Source organism: Suncus etruscus, chromosome 15, assembly GCF_024139225.1.
Source record: "Suncus etruscus isolate mSunEtr1 chromosome 15, mSunEtr1.pri.cur, whole genome shotgun sequence".
Classification (NCBI taxonomy): domain Eukaryota; kingdom Metazoa; phylum Chordata; class Mammalia; order Eulipotyphla; family Soricidae; genus Suncus; species Suncus etruscus.
Window position 1 is genome coordinate 51,759,163 of NC_064862.1, and position 14,090 is coordinate 51,773,252.

The following is a 14,090-nucleotide window of genomic DNA, read 5'->3' on the forward strand; positions in this document are numbered from 1 at the left end:
GTTTGCCTTGCATGCAGAAGGATGGTAGTTTGAATCACAGCATCCCATATGGTCCCTGAGTCCACCAGGAGCAATTTCTGAGCATAGAGCCAGGAGTAACCCCTGAGCACTGCCGGGTGTGACCCAAAAACCAAAAAAAATTTGTTTTCTAAAAAAGAAAGAACACTACATAATATATAGCACATAATAAATAATGCATATACATAATACATAATCTAAAATTTGTGGTATATAGTAGTAATGTAGTACCTGGTCATAGTTTATGGTATACAGAACTTAGTACCTAGTATTTTGTACACAGTATATAGTATATAATACATAGTACAAAGTACACTGTATACAGAACAAAGGACATGATACATAGTAAATAATAAATAGTAAATAGTACATGGTAAATATTACATAGGACATAGTACACAGTACATAGTATATTGTCCATGGTAGATAGTACATAGTTTATAGTAGAGTGTACACATATGGTTCATGTTATATAGTACATATTACATAGTATACACTACATAGTAAATTATATAGAACACAGTTAATAATAGATCATATGTAATACATAGTACAAAGTATATAGGACACATATATGGTATATAATAAACAGTATAAGAAGGCCATTGATTTTTGCATGTTAAATTTGCTATACAAATTTATTGTTTCTAGAAGTTTTGGGGTAGAGTCTTTAGGATTTTATAAATATAGTATGTCATCTGCAAACAGTGAGAGCTTGACTTCTTCCTTTCCTATCTGGATACCATTGAAATCTCTTTCTTGCATAATTGCTATGGCAAGTACTTACATTACTATGTTGAATTGGAGTGGTGAGAGGAGGCATCCTTGTCTTGTGCCAGATTTCAGAAGAAAGACTTTCATTTTTTCTTCCTTGAGTATATTTGGCATGGGCTTGTGGTAATGGCTTTGACTATATTGAGAAAAGTTCCTTCCATTTCCATCTTGTTGAGTTTTTTTTTTTTTAATCATGAATGGATGTAGGACCTTATCAAATGCTTTCTCTGCTTTTATTGATTTTTTTTTTTGGTTTTTGGGCCACACCCAGTGACGCTCAGGGGTCACTTCTGGCTATGCACTTAGAAATAGTTCCTGGCTTGGGGGACCATATGGAAAGCTGGGGGATCGAACCGCAGTCTGTGCTAGGTTAGCGCTTGCAAGGCAGACGCCTTACCGCTAGCACCACCACTCCAGCCCTTAATCATATGGTTTTTATTTTTACGTTTGTTGCTATGTTGTATTACATCGATTGATTTGCATATTTGCATCTCTGGGGTGAATCCTACTTGGTCATGGTGTCTGACCTTCTTGACGTTGCTAGGATTTTGTTGAAGATCTTTGCATCTATGTTCATCAGGGATATTGGTCTGTAGTTCCCTTTTTTGAGCGTGACATCTGTCTGATTTTGGTATCAAGGTGATGGTAGCTTCGTAAAAACTATTTGGGAGTGTTTCTGTTTCTTCGATTTCCAGAAGAGCCTGAAAAGTCTAGGCAGTAGGTCCTCTTTGAAGGTTTGAAAGAATTCGTTAGTGAATTCATTTGTGCCTGGGCTTTTGTTTTGGGGAAGACTTTTGATTACCACTCAATAGTGATAGGTTTGTTCAGATATGCTAGATCAGGGGTGGTGAACAAGTTCGACACAAAGAGCCCAAATTTTAAACTGTGAGAGTCAGAGAGCCACACCACACAGTGATCTGCCATAACAGCATATAATTTTAACACAAAAGCATATAATTTTAACAATAATCTATTAAACACATATTGCATTTTGCCATTTTGAGTGAGGGTAAAAATCCTGCAGTGATGGTGAGGGTGTGCTGCGTCCTCCACACTGAGAACTAACGGCCTGATGTGACCCAACATGTGACACACGGGTCCCCCACTCGCTGGCAGGACACAGCCTGGGGGCCAGGCGGGACTAGCACTTGGAGAGCTCTCCTCAGAGGTTCCTCCTCGGAAGCAGCAGAACAAAATCCAAACTTGGTAAAGAGCCACAGTATACAAAATCATGATAAGAGGCAAAGAGCCGCATTCATTTTGGCCGGGAGCCGCTTGCGGCTGGAAAGACACGTGTTCGCCACCCCTGTTATAGAGTGTACAGAGTGTATCTATGGCTGGAGAAATAACGGGCAGGAGAATTCAGCACCCTCAGAGCAGCCTGCAAAAGGGAGAAATGCAGCATTTTCTGAGTTGGGTCTCACCTTAGACCCAAGGGGACGGGCACCCCATGGTGCACTGAACATGGCCCTGGACCTGTGCCTATGTGGCTCTACCCCTGCAGCACGCGGTGGTGAAGGTGGTGAGGGAGAAATACCTGAGGACCACAGCCTTTGAGAGCCAGGAGGAGCTGCAGACGTTCATCAGCGAGCTCTACGTGTTCCTGGTGGACCAGATGCACTTGGCCTTGAACCAGGCAAGTCAGGGCTCCAAGACAAAGGTGGGGGAGAGGGGGAGAGAGAGGGAGGGTGTAAAGGTGTAAAGGAGAAAGAGGGAGGGAGAAAGGGAGGGAGAGAGGGAGGGAGGAAGGGAGGGAGAGGGAGAGGGAGGAAGGGAGGGAGAGGGAGAGGGAGGGAGGGGGATAGGGAGGGAGGGGGATAGGGAGAGGGAGGGAGAGGGAGAGGGATAGGGAGAGGAGAGGGGAGGGGAGGGGAGAGGGGAGGGGAGGGGAGGGGAGAGGGAGAGGGAGAGGGAAGAAGAGGAGGGGAGGGGAGGGGAGGGGAGGGGAGGAGAGGAGAGGGAGAGGGAGAGGGAGAGAGGGAGGGAGGGGAGAGGGAGAGGGAGAGGGAGAGGGGAGAGGGAGAGGGAGAGGGAGAGGGGAGGGGAGGGTGAGAGGGAGAGGGGAGGGGAGGGTGAGAGGGAGAAGGAAGGGGAGGGGGAGAGGGGGAGGGGAGGGGGAGAGGGGGAGGGGAGGGGGAGAGGGGGAGGGGAGGGGAGAGGAGGGGAGAGGAGGGGAGAAGAGGGGAGAGGAGGGAGAGGAGAGGAGAGGGAAGGGGAGGGGAGGGGAGGGGAGGGGAGGGGAGGGGAGGGAAGGGAAGGGGAGGGGAGGGGAGGGAAGGGAAGGGAGGGGAGGGAGGGGAGGGGAGGGGAGGGGAGGGGAGGGGAGGGGAGAGGAGAGGAGAGGAGAGGAGAGGAGAGGAGAGGAGAGGAGAGGAGAGGAGAGGAGAAGAAACACATCTTCCTTCCCTGGAAGAAACAAGTGCCTCCAGTGCCTTCTCCAAGCATGCTACCTTTTTGGGGAAGAAGTTGCCTTTTCAACCTCCAAAATAAATTCATTTCTTATTTATCCTGAATGCAATATATAAAGAAATATCAGGCTCAAATTGACAGTGAATTTTCTCTATTTTTTAACATGAACATCTAAAATATTTTTTAATTTTTCCCTCCCCCTCATACTTTTAATTTATTTTTATTTTTATTTTTTTATACTTTTAATTTTTTAAAATAAATTTTAAATTGAAACGTTAGACAATGACATTTTATATGTGCCTTTATGCTTGACTAACAATCTGTTGATTGAATATATTTATATTTGCATAGCTTTTCTTTTCTTTTTGCTCATATTTTGTTTGTTATTTTTTAACATTATTGGGGAGACTTATTTATTTATTTTTAGGGGAGTGCTTTTAGGTCACACCTGGCAGCACTCAGGGGTTTCTCCTGGCTCTGTGCTCAGAAATCGTTCCTGTCAGGTTCAGTGGACCAAATTGGATGCCAGGAATTGAACTGGTGTCCATCTTGTGTTGGCTGTGTGCAAGGTTAAAGCCCTGCCCCTGTGCTATCTCTCCAGGCCCGTTTTTTGTTTTTTTTTTTATATCACTAGGTTTGTTATTTTTTGGTTTCTTGGGCAACACCCAGTGACACTTGGGTTACTCCTAGCTGTATGCTCAGAAATTACTCCTGGTAGGCTCAGGGTACTATATGGGATGCCAGGGATTAGCTGTGTGCAAGGCAAATGCCCTCCCCACTGTGCTATCACTCCAGATCCTTTGCTCATTTTTTAAAAATGTACGTAGTTTTAGGGGTATATTTGTTTATCTGTTTTATACACTGATTGACCTGTGACCTCACATTTGTGGGGCCTATACTGAGTCCCATCTCTTTTTGTTAGTTTGTTTGTTTTGGGTCACATCTGGCAGTGCTCTGAGATTTGCGCTCAGAAATTGCTCCTGGCAGGCTTGAGAAACCGTTCGGATTGCAGGGATTCAAACCAGGGTCTGTCCTGTGTTGGCTGCATGCAAGGCAAATGCCTTACTGCTGTGCTATCGCTTTGGCCCCTGAGTCCCATCTCTAATATTGCAACTGTGTCTTATTTGAGAATTATGACAAAAGATACCGTACATCTTTTTATCCCATTGATGTAGTCTCTTTCTTGGTTGACTCTCACCCTCTTACCACATTGGCAGTACTGTAAGAAACCCCAAAATTACTTTAGACATCATTATTGCAATGTCATATAAATATATTCACATAAATAAAATAATATAAATGTCATAATGTTAAAAAATATAAAGTTTTCTTAAAAATAAAATAATTTCATTCTGTTTGTCTCACTTTTTGATGTTGACAAGACCATGCCAGACGATATCCAAGGCACTGTTCCAACTATACATACAAGCATTGATCAGCTTCGACTCTTTGCATTTGAAGCACAAGTCAACGAGAACTATGAAGTGGCCAGAATGTACCATGAAGAGGTAGCAAGAGATCTTTCCAGGGTGGTCGTTACTGGTATATTTGTATATATTTGTGTAATATGAGTGTGTGAGATTTATACTCATTTTTGGTTTTTCAAAATCTAACATAATTATTGAAAGAGCATATGAATATTCTCACTTGGTGGTGTATAATATCTAACCTAATTTTTTGTTGTTGTTTTTTGGGTCACGCCCGGCAGTACTCAGGGGTTACTCCTGGCTCTATGCTCAAAAATCACTCCTGGCAGGCTTGGAGGACCACATGGGATGCTGGGATTCAAACCACCGTCATTCTGCATGCAAGGCAAATGCCTTACCTCCGATTCCCCTTCTCTCCACCCTCCCAGCTCTTTCCTCCTTTTTTCTCCTGCTTCTTTACGTTTCCCTCTCCACACCTCCTAAAAAGAAAAAGAAAAAAATGCCTTACCTCCAAATAAGGACATTTTATATTACATTTATATATATGTAGGTAAAGAGAATTACGATTTACCACAGTGTTACCAATAGTTTTATGAATCACCCTACCTCCAGAGTGTCCACTTTCCTGCCTCCATCATATCTGAGACCCTTCCACCATGCTGCCCACCCCTAATTCAGTTCTGTGGGGGGACAACTCTCCAGTTTGGTTGCCTTTGGCCATTTATTGCTCCCAGACTGTGGATCTTTCTACCTCACTAAACAAGGGCTCATTCTGCATATGCCTATTTTTTTCAGACACTTCACTAAGCATAATACTTGTAGTTCCCTTACCTATCGCATTTAAATGCATGATTTCATCCTTTCTTATATCTGCATTGTATTACACTGTGTGTGTGAGAGAGAGAGAGAGAGAAAGAGAGAGAGAGAGAGAGAGAGAGAGAGAGAGAGAGAGAGAGAGAGAGAGAGAGAGAGAGAGAGAGAGACCTAGAGTAAGCCCCAAGCATCACCAGGTGTGAACCAAAACCAAACAAAACACAACAGAGTCCTAGTGTCTACTTTCATAAGCACTGCGAGTGTGTGTGGAGTGCTTTTTGTGCAGTGTTCCACACAGAAAAGTCATGATATAACCACAATAACCGTCATTGTCCTGATATGTCATAGCGGTTGGTTCGGGAACCCCAGACCTTGGAACACTGGCTGGACTATGGTGCTTTCTGCCTCCTCATTGAGGACACCATCAAAGCCCAGGAATGTTTCCGTAAAGCTCTTTCTCTCAACCAGAACCATATCCAAAGGTACTCCTGAGAGGGCAGCAGCTATGGCCTGGCCTGAAGGGAAAACATTTCCACAGAAAGTTGGGGACTGAGTGACTGGGCACATCTGGATTCATCTGGTCCCTGATCTTCTTTTCAGCCTGTTGCTCTGTGGTATCTTAGCCGTCATGTTGGAGAACTTCGAGCAGGCGGAAATTTTCTTTGAGGATGCTACTTGCAGAGAACCAACTAACGTCGTAGCTTGGACTTTACTTGGTACAGTATTGTCCCATGTTTCCTTAGAACCATGCGCTCTTTGCATTTAATTTTATTCTTGGTGTTGGGGCTAACATTTAGCAGTATTAGGGGCCCTTTCCTAGCTCTGTACTCAGAGGTTACTCCTTGCAGTGCTCAGGAGGACCAGATTTCCTGCATAGAAAGCGCATGCACTGCCATTGGGCTATTTCCCTGGCCCTGTTTCCACAATTTTATTGCCTCAGAAATTCTTTTTTTTTTTTTTGGTGGTTTTTGGGTCACACCCGGCAGTGCTTGGGGGTTTTTCCTGGCTCCGTGCTCAGAAATTGCTCCTGGCAGGCACAGGGGGCCATATGGGATGCCGGGATTCGAACCGATGACCTTCTGCATGAAAGGTAAACGCCTTACCTCCTTATCTCTCCAGCCCCTGACTCAGAAATTCTTATAATAACAATATAAATTAAATGTCAGGAATACTCCTGTCCATGAGGGTGTGAAACATTGGGGTTATCTCTCTCTCTCTCTCTCTCTCTCTCTCTCTCTCTCTCTCTCTGTCTCTGTCTCTCTCTCTCTCTCTCTCTCTGTCTCTCTCTCTCTGTCTCTCTCTCTCCATGAGGGTGTGAAACATTGGGTCTCTCTCTCTCTCTCTCTCTCTCTCTCTCTCTCTCTCTCTCTCTCTCTCTCTCCCCCTCTCTCTCTCCCCCACCCCCCAGGTTTGTTCTATGAAATTCAGCACAATGATATTCGCATGGAGATGGCATTTCATGAGGCATCCAAGCAGCTCCAGTCTCGGCAACATCAGGGTCGAGTAATGAAGCAGAGCACAGTCACAGTCGACTACGAGGATGGAGGAAATGAGTCCAGCAGTGGGCCCTGGGGAGTTGGCAGCACCTCCTCCGCAGCAGCGCTCAGGGTGGAAGGCACAGCAGGTACAGCCAGAAAGTGGGGTTGGGTGTTGGAGTGGGAGCACAGCAGTAAGACATTTGCCTTGCATGCGGTTGACCTGGGAGGGACTTGGGTTCCTCCTTGCATCTGATATGGTCCCCCTGAGCCTGCCAGGAACAACTTCTAAACAAAGAGCCAGGAGTAACCCCAGAGTGGGGCCAGGTGTGGTCCCAAAACAAACAAAAACAGAAAGTGGGGGTGGTCAGAGGCCATTGGAATTCCTCACTGGCCTTTTGAAGAGGTTTAAAGTGATTGGTCCTTAAAATATTGTGAGCTGCATAGCTCAAGTTTTGACTTGATTCAGAAACAGCAGGAGGGGCCAAAGCAATAGGACAGCATGGAGAGTATTCGCTTTACACAAGGCAGACCCAGGTTTGATCCCCAGCATCCCATATGGTCCTCCAATCCTGAGTGATTCCTGAGCAGACACTATCTGTGGCCCAACCCCCCCCCAAAGAAAATAAACAAAATAAACAGTAGGAAAAACTTCTAAATATCTTTTTATCCCCATAGTTGAAGTCTAAAACTTGCACTATGGTTATTTTGTTGTTTTTGTTTTTGAATCTTAAGGAATTTAGTGTCTCTGTGTACCCCTAAAATGGATATGATTCTATCAGAAGAAACTTCTTTCCCAAAACATGACTTTCCCTTCCTGTAATTTTTGTGAAACTTTTTTTACTGTAGATTAGGCAATAAGATAACAGTGGTGTTGATTGATAGGGTTGATGTCCCCCCCTAGGTGCCATGACCCTCCAGCACTGTCTTCTGTCACTTATGTCATTGAATACTCCTTTTGTTCCAGTTTTCCATTGCTGACCTGGGAGTAGCTCAGAGGGTACCTAGAGCACATAAAACTGGCCAGTCCCGGGCACTTCTACAGGGCTGGGCAGGACACACCAGCAGGCCTATACACAGGCCAAACATTGCATGGACTGACCCAGGACACCCAGGAGAATGCAGAGAGGCCCTCAAATACCAAGTATTGTGATCCCCTCTTCCCTATTCATGTGGCCTTTTCTGTTTTTGTTTTTGTTTTTGTTTTTGGGTCACACCAGGCTGCGCTCAGGGGTTAGTCCTGGCTCTATGCTCAGAAATCGCTCCTGGCAGGCTCGGGGGACCATATGGAATGCCGGGATTCAAACCACCTACCTTCTGCATGAAAGGCAAACGCCTCACCTCCATGCTATCTCTTTGGCCCCCATATGGCCTATTTTTAAGCCCTTGCTCTTGCCAAGAGTTATCCTTGTGAATCTACAGTGACCTCTTCTAGCTTTACCAGGAGATTTAAAATTGTTATTATATAAGTACTTATTTAAACACCATGGTTACAAAATTGTTCATGATTGAGTTTCATATCATCCTTTACCAGTGCATGTTTCCCACACCACTGTCCCATTTCCCTCCTATCCACCCTCCCCTCCTGCCTCTGGGGCAGGCATTTACTTCTTTTTCTGTCTCTCTCTGTCTCTGTTTTTGTGTCTCTCTCTTTCCCTCTCTCTCCTTTTTTGATACCATGGTTTGCACTATTGCTAATGAAGGGGTACCATGCACATCACTTTATCCCCATTCAGCACTCAGTTCTTGTTCAGAGCAATCAGTTCCAATTATCATTGTCACAGTAGACCAATCCTAACTGTATTTACAGTAGACTATCCTAACTGTATTTACCACTCTTGTGGCAAGCTTCCTACCATGGACTGGTCCTCCTACCTGGAGTTCTTTTTAGCAAGCCTAGAACCAGGTTTCTATGTGACATTTTCTGTCAGAATGACAGAAAGCTGTGCTGGAATTGAGCTAACATTTTACACTCCTGCTTGTTCCTGGGCCATACTCAACTATGTTCAGGGTTTGCTCCTGGCTCTGAGCTCAGGGACCACTCCTGGTAGATTCCAGAGGATGTGGTAATCAGGATCAACACTTCGGTCAGCCACTTGTGCAAGACCAACACCTTACCCTCTGTACTAACCCTCAAGCCCCTATTCTTTAGATTTTCAGAAATAGAAACTTCTGGGGCCGGAGTGGTGGTGCAAGCGGTAAGGTATCTGCCTCGCCCACACTAGCCTAGGATGGACCGTGGTTCGAACCCCCAAAGCCATATAGTCCCCCACGCCAGGAGCAATATCTGAGTGCATAGCCAGGAGTAACCCCTGAGCTTCACCAGGTGTGGCCTAAAAGCAAAACAAAACAAAAAATAAAGAAATAGAAATTTCTGGGCTGGAGAGAGAGCATAGCAGTAGGCTATTTGCCTTGCACACAGCCGATTCCGGACGAACCGTGGTTTGAATCCCGGCATTCCATATAGTCCCTTGTGCCTGGCAGGGGCAATTTCTGAGCCCAGAACCAGGAGTAACCCCTGAGTACTGCCCGGTATGACCCAAAAATCAAAAACAAAACAAAACAAAACAAACAAAAGAAAAAAGAAATAGAAACTTCTGGATTTTTTTTTCGTTTTTTTTTTTCGGCCACACCCGTTTGATTCTCAGGGGTTACTCCTGGCTAAGTGCTCAGAAATTGCCCCTGGCTTGGGGGACCGTATGGGATGCCAGGGGGGGGGATCGAACTGTGGTCCTTCCTTGGCTAGCGCTTGCAAGGCAGACACCTTACCTCTAGCGCCACCTCACCAGCCCCAGTTCTGGACTTCTTAAGGAAATTTTTGTTTCCTTAAAATAGAAGTTATTTTCTTCATCAAAGAGTTTTTAATTTGGTTTTGATTGAAGTCCTTATGATAAATAAATATAGATAAAGAGTTTATAAATAGTTTATAAAGAGTTTATTTATAAATAAATAGTTTAATTTGGTTCTGATTGAGGCTCCTATGATGTAAATATAGACATTATATTTGTTCCCGATCATTAATCACTGTTGGACAGATATCAGTCATCACTGAGGGTCTAATTTTCCTCCTCCACCATGTTGTTGACACCAGTACTAATTTCCACAACACCTTCTCTATTCTTAGAGTCTAAAGGTTTTTTGGTTTGGTTTTATTTTGCTCATTAGTTTTGTTTCTTTATTGTCTACCTATAAGTAAAATCAGAGTGATCATCTTTCTATGTCTGAGTCATTTCACTGAACATAATAACCTCTTAAAGTAGTGACTTCATAATACCCCATGTAGGAAGTTTTCTTTTTCATTAATCTATTTAGGACCTCCAGCTCAAATACCGAATGTGGATGAATTTATTGAAGACACTTCCAAATTGCAGTATGATTCAATGCAAGAACCCGCTTTACCTGTTCAATCTCAGGATCCAACACTTGTTCAAAAATCATCTAACAATGTCAAAGAGGTGGTAGGAAAAAGAGGTAACATTTCTAATTGATAGGCATAGATAAGTTATACAATGGTGAAAATTCTGATTATTATCAAATGAAGATCTTAAATTTCTTAGAGTTGACCAGTTTATCTTTTATATTAACTAAAAATTCCTTTTTAGTATGTGACATTCTGAAATGCAAATTGTATGATGCAACTATTGCAATGAAAAAGAATTTATATTGGAGCCAGAGTGACAGCACAGTGGGAGGGCATTTGTCTTGCCTGAGGTTGATCCAAGTTCAATCCCCAGCATTTTTACCCCAACTTGCCAAAAGTGATTTCTGAGGGCAGAGTCAGGAGTAACCCCTGAGCAGTACTGGGTGTGGCTCCAACCCACTCCCTAAAAAAGGATTTATATTTAGATAAGAGAGGAAGTAAATTATAGACCTATGGCTTTCTGTTCTTCATTTTCAGGCTGTCTTCAAAACTTGTATTTCAGGGGCCAGAGAGAAAGTAGAGCCAGGCAGAACCTGAGCATCACAGGGTGTGGGCCAGAAAACAAACAAACAAAAATGCATTTCAGGGGCTGGAGCGATAGCATAGTGGTAAGGCATTTGCCTTGCATGTAGCCAACACAGGATGGATGGTGGTTCAATTCCTGGCATCCCATATGGTCCCCCAAGCCTGCCAAGGGACAGTTTCTCAGGAGTAACCCCTGAATTCTGCTAGGTATGACCCCAAAAAAGCAAACAAAAGCATTTCACAGAAACTCACCCTATATCATTTTATCTTGCCATCCATCCAAAATCAACCTACATTTCTACATACACCCCATGACTTCACATAGTTCTAGTATTTTTTATTTATATTTTGTATGGTTTTAGTTGTTCTGCAATAGTTCTAAAACAGCTTTATTTCATCACAGATATTTTTTGTTTGTTTTTGTTTTGGGGGCCACACCCAGTTATGCTCAGGGGCTATTCCCAGCCCTGTGATCAGAAAGTACTCCTAGGGGCCGGTAAGGTGACGCTAAAGGTAAGGTGTCTGCCTTGCAAGTGCCAGCCAAGGAAGGACCGCGGTTCGATCCCTGCATCCCATACAGTGTGGCCCGAAAAACCAAAAAAAAAAAAAAAAAGAAAAGAAAGTACTCCTAGTGGTATTTGGGGGACCATCTGGAGATGCTAAGGATCAAACCCAAGTCTGCCACATGCAAGGCAAATGCCCTACCCACTATACTTTCTGACTCTGTGCTCAGAAATTGCTCCTGGCAGTCTCAGGGGACCATTATGGGATGCCAGGAATCAAACCACTGTTCATCCTGGGTCAGCCACGTGCAAGGAAATGCCCTACTATGTCTCTGGCCCACCATCAGAACTTATTTACCCAAAGGAGCATTGTCAGTGATACAGATTCTTTATTATAATGTATATAAAGACTTATCAGTGTCTGTCTCTTATATTGCCCCCCCATATCACCTTTTACTCTCTTCTCTATTTGCACTTAACTTACTAACCATATTGGCCTCCCTTAGATGACAACTGGCTGCTTGGCTACAATGTTTTTACTTGCTATGTTTTATACTTGATATTTCTTTGCTTGTTTGTTTGTCTTTTGGATCATACCCGGTGGCACTCAGGAGTTACTCCTGGCTCTGCACTCAGAAATCACTCCTGGCAGGCTTGGGGGACCACATGGGATACCAGGGATCGAACCCGGTTGGCTGTGTGCAAGGCAAATGCCCTACTGTGCTGTCACTTCAGCCCCATCTGCATAATATTTCTAATCTTAATTCTTCATTTACATCGTTGTTAGTTTTCAGTAAATTATCATTTTATGCTTAAAAATCTACTTCTTGGGGGCCGGAGAGATAGCATGAAGGTAAGGCATTTGCCTTTCATGCAGAAGGTCATTAGTTCAAATCCCGGCATTCCATATGGTCCCCCATGCCTGCCAGGAGCAATTTCTGAGCATGGAGCCAGGAATAACCCCTGAGCACTGCCGGGTGTGACCCAAAAACCACACACACACACACACACACACACACACACACACACACACACAAATCTACTTCTTGGGGCTAGAGTGGTGGTGCAGCAGTAGGGCATTTGCCTTGCACACAGCTGACCTAGGACAGACCACAGTTCGATTTCCCAGTGTCCCATATGATCCTCCAAGCCAGGAGCGATTTTTGAGCACATAACCAGGAGTAACCCCTGAGCATTACTGGGTATGGCCCAAAAACAAAAAGCAAAAAAACCAAAACCAAAAACAAAATCTACTTCTTTATATTTACTCTGATGCACATAAAATTAATTATATATGTATGTATATTTACCACTATATATGTATATATTTGCCATTTGTTGACACAAGATGAGAAAAATATGGGCACTAAGGTTTAATGCAATAAAAATGTAGTCATATGGACAGAAAGATGGTAGAATGGGCAGGGGATTGGTTTGATATGTGCCCAACTTAGTTTCAGTACTCTACCTCAAATAGTCCCCCAAACCCCACCAGGTGTGATCCCTGAGCACAGAACAAGAGTAAACTTGGAGCACTGCTCTGTGTGGCCCCCAAAGTAAAACATAACTGAAAAAAAGAAGGGACTGGAGAGATTATTCAGTGAGTAAAGCTCTTGCCTTGCATGTGGCCAACTCGAGTTTGATACCCAATACCCTATAAGGTTCTCCAACCCTTCCAGGAGTAATCTGTGAGCACAGAGCCAGGAATAAGCCTCATATGTGCTGTATGTGAATACGTTGTATGTGGCCTAAAATAAAAAAAATCAATTACACAGACACAAATAAAGTAGACAAGACACACATCCACAAGTCTTATATTCAGGATTAAACAATTTTAAACACCCTTTGTGTGGGTGTGATTTTCATTTGGACCCATGAGTAGGCAAACACTGAGATGCTTCAAAGCTTCTCTTTGGTGTTTTTGGGCTCAGAAGAATGTATTGATTTTATTTTATCACCCTGAGGTCTTACCTAAGAATATTCCCTTCCGGGCCCGGAGAGATAGCACAGTGGTGCTCACCTTGCAAGCAGCCGATCCAGGACCTAAGGTGGTTGGTTCGAATCCCGGTGTCCCATATGGTCCCCCCTGCCTGTCAGGAGCTATTTCTGAGCAGATATCCAGGAGTAACCCCTGAGCACTGCTGGGTGTGACCCAAAAACCAAAAACCAAAAAAAGAAAAAAAAGAATATTCCCTTCCACACTGGTATGTCTGAGGTTCGGAGGTTTTTCTCTGTGTCTAACTATCTTTCTTTTTTTAATATGATATTTCCAGAAGCACCAAAATACCAAGATTCATCCATTCTACTGCACACCACCCCTTATGGCATCTCCCAAACCACCACCATCTTCATGGAGACTATCCGCTTCCTGATGAAGGTCAATGCTGTGCAGGTCAGAATATTGGGGAAAGAGTAACCAATTTGATTAATTGTTTCTTGAACATCTTCTTCTATCCATATTGGACTCTCTGTAGTATAAAAACATAAAAGGCAAATGATGCTTTTGAGGGGCCGGAGAGATAGCATGGAGGAAAGGCATTTGCCTTGCATGCAGAAGGATGGTGGTTTGAATCTCGGCATCCCATATGGTCCCCTGAGCCTGCCAGGAGCGATTTCTGAGCATAAAGCCAGGAGTAAGTCCTGAGTGCAGGTGGGTGTGACCCAAAAACCAAACCCCCCAAAAAATTGCTTTTGAGCATAGTACAGACACAATGAGATTAACACA

The 14,090-nt window shown here is 43.8% G+C and overlaps 1 protein-coding gene across 1 annotated transcript in view; it reads left to right on the forward strand.

Moving 5' to 3' along the window:
- The window catches only part of CFAP70 (cilia and flagella associated protein 70), a 56,640-nt gene that overhangs the window by 28,619 nt on the left and 13,931 nt on the right, over nt 1-14,090 (forward strand). Inside the window, exons 12-18 of the mRNA XM_049789261.1 lie at nt 2,297-2,428; nt 4,584-4,709; nt 5,790-5,923; nt 6,042-6,157; nt 6,850-7,065; nt 10,229-10,387; nt 13,639-13,757. Of these exons, the coding sequence (XP_049645218.1) occupies nt 2,297-2,428; nt 4,584-4,709; nt 5,790-5,923; nt 6,042-6,157; nt 6,850-7,065; nt 10,229-10,387; nt 13,639-13,757 (1,002 nt within the window). The remainder of the gene's footprint in view (nt 1-2,296; nt 2,429-4,583; nt 4,710-5,789; nt 5,924-6,041; nt 6,158-6,849; nt 7,066-10,228; nt 10,388-13,638; nt 13,758-14,090) is intronic.